Source organism: Protomyctophum bolini (assembly GCF_963924005.1).
Source record: "Protomyctophum bolini genome assembly, chromosome: 19".
Taxonomy (NCBI): Eukaryota; Metazoa; Chordata; class Actinopteri; order Myctophiformes; family Myctophidae; genus Protomyctophum; species Protomyctophum bolini.
The window spans coordinates 4,683,006-4,691,589 of record NC_137880.1 but is presented as its reverse complement, the minus strand read 5'-3'; the positions used below and the strand labels follow the sequence as shown (position 1 = coordinate 4,691,589).

Genomic DNA, 8,584 nt, shown 5'->3' with positions numbered 1-8,584 from the left:
ATCAGGCGGGCACTGGCAGCCATGGATACCAGAGAACCTTCTTGTGACCACCGCGCTCTGACTTATGGTGCGTTACCAGCTTAAATCAACATAGTAGGACAAGGAAACATTATAAACTAATATTTAAAAAAATATTCCTTGTTATGATGTAGAGAAATATACCTAGCATGTGACGTGTCAAATTAGGGGTTTTCATGGTGCTGAATCCATTCCAAGCATTAGTTTTGCACCAAAAAAAACCATTTGGCTAAAAACGGCTATTCAGCACATTTGGGCTATGCTTGAAGCGGCTATGACCGTTTTTAGCTCAATTAATGTTTTCTTTTGCAAAACTAATGCTAATGCAAAACCCCCTAGTTTGACACGTCACATGCTACATAAAGCATGATGAAATTTTGCAATTTTTTCCTTCTATAGGTTGTTAATGGTATGGTCACATATTATGCAAATTATGAAAATTGCTCAACAATTTCTAAATGCTGGGGAACCACACTCAACTTTTCTAACATAAAACCTTGGTGTACTCAACATGTCCGGGTTCACAATGGGGCTCTAATATGGGCTGGCAAGTAGACTATTAGCTTTGGCTTCACAGATTGGCCGCGCTTCACGTGACATTTGTGATAAGCTGTTATAATAAAATGTTAAGTGGTAGCGTGTGACACAGGGCCTCTCTACTCCTCTATGTTATGTAATATGAACACGCCACGAGACGACGCTTCCACATCGTAACATCCGCCATGCTACGCTGGAGCGTGTCTCTGAGGCACGGCACGCCTCAGAGGCAACCCGATCACGCCGCCGTTGCGGTCGGGCCCGACGTGTACTCCTTCGGAGGGAAGGGCGACGCCACGGTCGGCGTGGATCAGCTCGAGGTGCACATATTCAACACGGTGTGTCTGCGCTGGACGAGGTTGTTTCACCCGCCGGCGCCCGGAAGAGGAGGACGACGGCCGGGACCCGCCAGGCGCTGGTGCCACACGGCCGTGCTGATAGGACACGTCGTCTATGTCTGGGGCGGTATGCGCACGTATACGCAGAGTTACAGCGACAAGCTTCACGCGTTTGACGTCGACGGTCACGCGTGGTTCAAGCCAGAGGTTTCTGGTTCCGTTCCCGAGGGCAGGGAACACCACTCGGCCTGCGCCTCGGGGAAGGCCATGTATTTACACGGAGGAGGGACAAAGCGCCAAAAGTATAATGACGTCCACAAGCTGGACACTGCCACGATGGTCTGGTCTTTGATTAACGCCGGTGGCACCCCGCCGCCCGACTCCGCGAGTCACTTTTCCTCCATCGTCGGGACAAAGATGTTTGTATTCGGGGGGCGAGGGCACCAGGGGGTCTACAACAACACCACCAGAGTCTTTGACACCGAGACCGACCGCTGGCTGAGCACGCCGCCTTATTCTTCACAGCCTCTTCCGGAACCACGTGCGGGTCATTTGGCGTTTACCTACAACGGAGAGCTGTACATATTCGGCGGCCATAACCGCGATCTCAACCAGGCCTTCAATGATCTGTGGAAATTAAACCCGGAGACCTTCTCCTGGAAGAAGGTTGAGCCCAGGGGGGAAGGCCTCGTCCCTGGGACCACTGCTATATGCTGCTGCAAGGTGGGAGATCGTATCGTCCTCTTTGGAGGATACACGATGGCGTCGATAGATGGAGCGACGCCTCTTGAACACCACCTGTACATCTTAGACTTGAGTTCTACGCTTAAGACGTTATGCAAGCTAGCTGTTATTCAGTACGGTTTGGACCTGACGGAACTACCACATGACGTCAGGTGGGAACTGGCAGCCATGAGTACCAACAACAAATGAAAACAATGAAATCCCCCAATAAATAAATAAATAAATAAATAAATAAATAAATAAATAAATAAATAAAAACATTTCCAATTGGACCTCCTAGTGCACTCAGAAGAAATGTCCGCCTGGGACCCATAATACTTGAAATAGCAGATCTACGAGTTAACAACCCATCACTCTGCGCCACGCTGTGAGCTTGTAGATCGCTATTTTCACTACGTCCTAAACCTGTGTAGTTTGTACGGTGTACTTCCAGACTCTAGAGCATTTCAAAGATTGTGTGGCTACACAAGACTATACCCTCACCCCCAATATAATAGTTGGGAAGACTGCAGAGATGAGATCAACTCACTGGCACTCTGGTTCCGGGGGAACAACCTCGCTCTGCAACGTTTGACAAGACCAAGGAGATGATCGTGGAGACTTCAGGAGGCCGCGGAGAGATCATGCGCACAGCGTCATTGATTTGCGCTCCAGTGGAAAGGGGTCGGCGACTTCAAGTTCTCCTGGGAGTACACATCGAGGAGGAGCTCCAGTCGGGGAGACGGTCAGAGACACACGCCACACGGGTGAGGAAAAAGGCTCAGCAGCCGCGGTATTTGGATCCCATGCCTGAAGAAGTTCGTGTGTAGGACACCGAATCGCGAGGCTGTATTACAACATGCGTTGACATCCCATGTACAATCCCATGTACAACGTGCTGACTTTTTAGGGACCTTCAGATATTCCAATGATATGATTGTATGAATTATATTTAATTATATGATACACACTATACGCACTCCTCGAATTTCCGTATATAGCCTGGTTAACCACTCCCCATTGAAATTGCATTTTCATTCAGAGTCTGGAGTCCCGTCCCTTGGAAATAGAGGTTTGACAGACAACCTCTTCAGCCCATCAGCGTAACAAAAAAGTGACGTCATCTCCAGTCTCCAACCAGCGAATGACTTTTACGGCTTGGCCCGTCTTATCGCTGCTTGCTTTTCTTTTGTGTCCATAGTATATCACATGCTGTACATGTACACTATACGCATGGTACAAACCTGTCTGTCTGTCTGTATTTGTCAGGTCAACCTGGGTGATGTGTGGAGTCCGGTAGACCAGCACCTGACAGCACAGCAACCAGCAGTCCTAATTATTTGTCCTTATATTGCAGCATCTTCAACAGGGGGTCCCTTCAGGGGGTCCTCAGAGCTACAGGGGGTCCGCAAAGTCTTTGTGTGGTAGGATTTTTTTTTTCTTCATAATTTTAAATAATATGTCAGAATGTTTCCTTGCCCTGACGTAGAGAAATAAACCTGTTAACATTGGATTCTTGGCGTGTGCGACCTCTATACCTATTCAGCCATGAATACCAGCAACAAAAGAAAACAATGGAAATCCTCCCCCTAAAATAAAAGCGAAATAAAATAAAATAAAATAGCACGTCACTTTACACACCTTCCCAATTGAACATCCTAGTGCCCCCTTGCAGACACCCCTTTGAAAACTACTGGATCACTGGAGATTAATTTACGCTGACTGACAGACAGACAGACAGACAGACAGACAGACAGACAGACAGACAGACAAGACAAGACAAGACAAGACAAGACAAGACAAGACAAGACAAGACAAGACAAGACAAGACTGACTGACTGACTGACTGACTGGCTATTTTCAGCAGAGGTTTGGTACAGGAGGTGAAAGGAGCAATTACTACGTATTAAAGGTTTAAGTGCGCGCTAAAAAAAAATCACACTTGTGTGAAGTGAGGGGTGCCTCACTTCTTTATACAAACATTACAAGTCCATAGACGTAATAACAATATAAATTATCCACATTTCATACATGATGCCTGCGCAACAACCTGCATATATTCCGGCCCAAGACTGTCTCAAACAAGTTACCTCCTCTACTCAGCATCACCCAACAATATGACATGCACTGCATAATCTTTGGCCCTCTTCTCTATGGTCCCCCAGCTCTGATGCTGATGCTGGAGCTGGATCATCCTACTTGTCGATTTGCCAAGTAGGCCATTAATGGCTTACTTGTGCGGGAGCAGAGCGCGCAACTTATCTCTGACTCTTGTCAACTCACTGTCCCTCCCTCTATAAATTATCACAAACAAGATGTTTAAAATGTTGTTCAAACATTTAAAATAAAACTTACACCATTTTAAATTAAAATACCTTTCCTATAACAACTGTTTAAAAAAAAAGAGAATTAAGGTGTTCTTAGATCTAATTGACTTTCCACAAATTACGATGTGTCGCAAAGAAGTATAACAATGATATTGTCCAGTCAAAACCAATTGGCTCATTTGTCAAAAATGCACAATCCCTGATTGGCCCGAGGCTGTAACCGATGTATGCACGCAGCGCCCTGATTGGCCGAGGGTGTGCCAATAAAAATGAAGCTCACCCGTTTAATTCCCCATATCTGCGCATCCGTCCAACACAGCTGCTTCTGATTACAGAAATCCTTTTATTTCCATTCAAGATAACATCCAGACAGTGTATTACTCGGTTTCAACTTAATCATCACGCTAAAATATGTATCTGAAAACATTATAGGGTAGAAAAAAGCCACATAACCGCAAACTGGTTGTGCTGGCCAACCATCTGATTTGTAAACAAACACATACCACGCTGTTGCGCATAGCAATGCTACCGTCCCTATAGCTACCGTCCCATCGCCTGAAGGGATGCGACGCTCTGATTGGTTCGGCGGCCAATTACATACATTTTTGGGGTCCTTGACATGAAATATTGAGCACCACTGATATAGAAACATAGCGTTCTCAGAAAACTGTCATGATTTGGAAGCCATCTTTTTTTTTTTTTCGACGTCAGGCCTAAATAGTCTCAATGGGTACAGCAGGGGCAAACGCACGTATAGGCATACTTTCCGCCGCCCGCCCTCGCACATAACAATGTCACGGTGGGCGTCGACGCCCTCTCATCTGCATTCATAACGAATGCTGAGCGCAAACAGCTGCCGTGATGAAAGGCGCATTATTGTCTGCAATAAAAGGAGGAAATGGCTCGTTTAGTGATATTTCATATACGGCCTCGTTAACGTGGAAAAGGTCGTCGGTGTGATAATTTATTGGAGACAAATTAAGTGAGAGGACGGCGTAATATGAGAGAGAGAGAGAGAGAGAGAGAGAGAGAGAGAGAGAGAGAGACAGAGAGAGAGAGAGACAGAGAGACAGAGAGAGAGAGAGAGAGAGAGAGATTAAACAATTACACAAATGAGCCCCAGTGTCCCTGTTCTGCACATCTTCAAGCATACACACCAGGTAAAAATTAGATTAATTTCGGTTGCAATGGATCACACAATCGCGATGCTTTGCTGGATCGATTATTTTTGACACCACACTATATAAGGATATATATTATGGAATTGGCCTCCGACCTCCATCTGAAAATATGTAGTTCCAGGGACACTCCAACATGCAAAGATTTGAGTTTAAAAACGTTCGCTCTGAAAGAATTATATTCAAAGATTTGCGTCACATTTTCACGGTTTTTCAAAAGTAGCAGACCTATACAAGTTCATAGCGCGGCACCGAGTGCTGCGCTATGAGCTTGTAGATCTGCTATTTTTCAATGGCTAAAGTATATAACATAATGCTTTAAAACACCAAAAGGGGTTCCCGCCCCAAAATGGGTTTAATTAAGGGCCTGAGGCCAATTCTAAAAAAATGTCTGCTATGGAGATCTTATCTGAAATGGAAGAAGAGAACAGGTGGTTGATGGAAACGGCTGCACCCTCCCCGGGGACTGTATATAGGGGGTCCCACAGGGACCGTTCATTCTGCGACCGTTTACCATTTCTACATGGACGTCGACGACATGGACGGAGTCATGCGCGTGACTGCAATTTGTTCTTGTCCGCAGACAACTTAGCTCTCCAAGGTTCAGACTATAGAGCGCCGCAGTCCCCGCCCCCTTTCAGAAAAGCGAGTGGCCCAGGAAGTGGAAGCCCCATGCATTCTCCCATCGGCACTTTTAATATAATTTATTTAAAGACGGTTACGCCGCGGACAAAGCCAATTCGGATCGTGACGAATCATGACAATGAAAACAATATTTTGGGCCGATCAAATAATTTATAAGACGAAAAATAAAACAAATATTGTTGTCTCCTGACTTTCTTTTCTTCTTTCTAATGATTTGATCGTCCCAAAATATTTGGGACACCGGCTTTTCTGAAAGGGGGCGGGACTGCGGCGCTCTATAGGGGAAGGTGGGAAAGGGTCCTCCTCGGGCTATAAGAGTTTATAGCGAGCAGTTCACCGTGGGGAAAACTGAACCCATTATTATTTGTGTCACATGCAACCCGTATAGTATGTCCTCCCGGGGCTTCACAATTAAGAGTTGGTGACAATGTAGTCACAAGCAAGGATGATGTAGTTTATTGTGGGTTGCATTTTGGATAACACATACTGTACTTATGGGTGAAAAGCATGGCATTGACAGTTATTTTGAAAGGTCAACAAGAATCCCGGAGTTCAATTTTTATTATTCAGGACTTTTTACTTGTAACAGAGTAGTTCTACATTGCAGTATTGGTATACTTTTACTCAAGTAAAACATCTGAGACAGACCAGAAAAATCAATGGGGTAAAGTGAACCAGCCGGGGGTAAAACTGATCAGCTTATTTGTTTCTACCATACTACCATAAAAACACATGATCAGACCCCCATGCTCCATCCCCCCTAATGGGGATTGGAGTGGACTGGGCTGGAATACACCTCCCTAACATCATTTGCCATATCAGATATGTTGTTTTTGCTGTTTTGTATTTTTGTGTCATCTTATTCTTTGTACCCATTTGGTATTTGAAAGTAAACACAACATTCTGTAATACAACATGTTTTAACATTGAAATAATTAGAACACAAAACACACTCACACACATAAAGTGAAAAATTATATAAACGTCTCTCTCGGTCGAAGTTCCAGAACACATGACCCTTAGTACTAATTACTAGCAGTTTTTCCTTTTGTCCTTCTTGTTCTCTCTCTGTTGATACTGCTATATGTTATGGTTGCACTAAACAGAATTTTGTTGTATATGTTTCATACAGTGACAATAATATCTTATCTGTAGCAGAACACTGAGCTGTAGTTTCATCAATGAAGTGAAAACAAACATCACTTCTCACAGATTGAGGCCCCTCCAGATGAACATGGCCCATTTAACCATCCAGGGTCAGTCCCGTGCCAGTAGCCTGCACAGTTCCTGTCTTCACGGTTATCAGGTGACCCTTTTCTCCAGTACCTGCACAATAAACAACACTGTATTGAACCACATCCACTCAGTCACTCACATACAGTGACTTTGATAGAATTACAATATAAAAACATGTCAAATGTCTCACTGTGTTGTCAGTGGTGTTCCATCCACCCACGTCCAGCTGCCCTGAGTCCTGGTCAGACCAATCCATGATGCATAAATCAAAACCCCAGGGCTCAATCCTCTGACGAATTCCTGATTATTTGTACATGATTGAATCATCATTCATTTTATCCAATACATTCACTTCTTCATCATAGAATTAGATTGCATGTAGGCCTATACTGTAACTATGATGGACACCTGGACACACACACACAAGCACGGATGCGCTAATACACACACACACACACACACACACACACGCAAGGACGCACATGCAGGCACACAGACGCTTACACAACCGACGCGTGTGCACACACACACACGCACGCACGCACGCACGCACGCACGCGCACACACACACACACACACACACACACACACACACACACACACACACACACACACTAACCTGTTCTTCTCCACTGTTAATGACCACCAGATCAGCTCCTTGATTCAGACAGTACTCTCTACCTTCCTGCCATGTTTTCAGTCCAGTTCTGTAGTAACAGCTGCATCCAAACGTCTTCCATCCACTGGGACACGACTCTAAAAACATAAAACAGGAGATTTACTGGTGGATTTTGAACCCTTTTCCACCCCTAGACATACTGGATTGTAATAATTATGGTATTGCTACTTTTACTTAAGAAAAGTATATAAGTTTGTCAGACATAAACCATAATCTAGGCCTAACTCTTACACTCCTCTTGCACATGTGACATTATACAGATCTCATTCCCACAACTCTCTCTATGCCATTTCATCCTCCTCACACATCGTCTGTGTTTCCATTGCTCTTCCCTCTGTTGAAGCTAAAACAATGGCTTCTATTTCAGCATCCCCATTGATGATGTCATTGGTGGGCAGGTTTCTGAACTGTCCACAGCCCAACAATGAGACACAGAGTGAGTAGACAGTAATGGTGCCATGTTATAATGAGCATTAGTGACGACATAGGAGGCCTTAGCTACTGTATGTTTCACCAGTTTCAATTGAAACGGGCCTCCACCCTCAGGTGGGCCTCCAAGCTCCAACTGAGCGTCAGGCGTCAGTCAACCCCCGCCACTCTTGGCCCTCTCTCTCTCTCTCTCTCTCTCTCTCTCTCTCTCTCTACCTCGCTCACTCACTGCCTTGCTCTCTCCCACAATGTTCTCACACCTATGTTATGTTAATTACCTGGGTAAAATGTGCAGCATTGGGAGGTAAAGGGGAGACACTTTAATTGTGAAGGGACGATGAGGAGAGGTGGTGTTGTTGTTGATAATTGTCGATAGTAATGGCTGCGTGTGATATTGAACTGTCAAAGTATTTGTATAAATACGGCTGTATCAACAGAATAATTATGTCATAGGTATGGGGGCCTCATATTTGG

General features: G+C 44.8%; 1 protein-coding gene across 1 annotated transcript; it reads left to right on the top strand.

Moving 5' to 3' along the window:
* Positions 1-740: 740 nt before the first annotated feature.
* On the top strand, positions 741-2,077 carry LOC308334129 (kelch domain-containing protein 3-like; the record flags this gene model as incomplete). Its single annotated transcript, XM_080790715.1, has 2 exons — positions 741-1,789; positions 2,071-2,077. 2 exons carry the CDS (start codon positions 741-743, stop codon positions 2,075-2,077), a joined length of 1,056 nt encoding a protein of 351 aa, XP_080646841.1.
* Between the last annotated feature and the right edge of the window lie 6,507 nt (positions 2,078-8,584).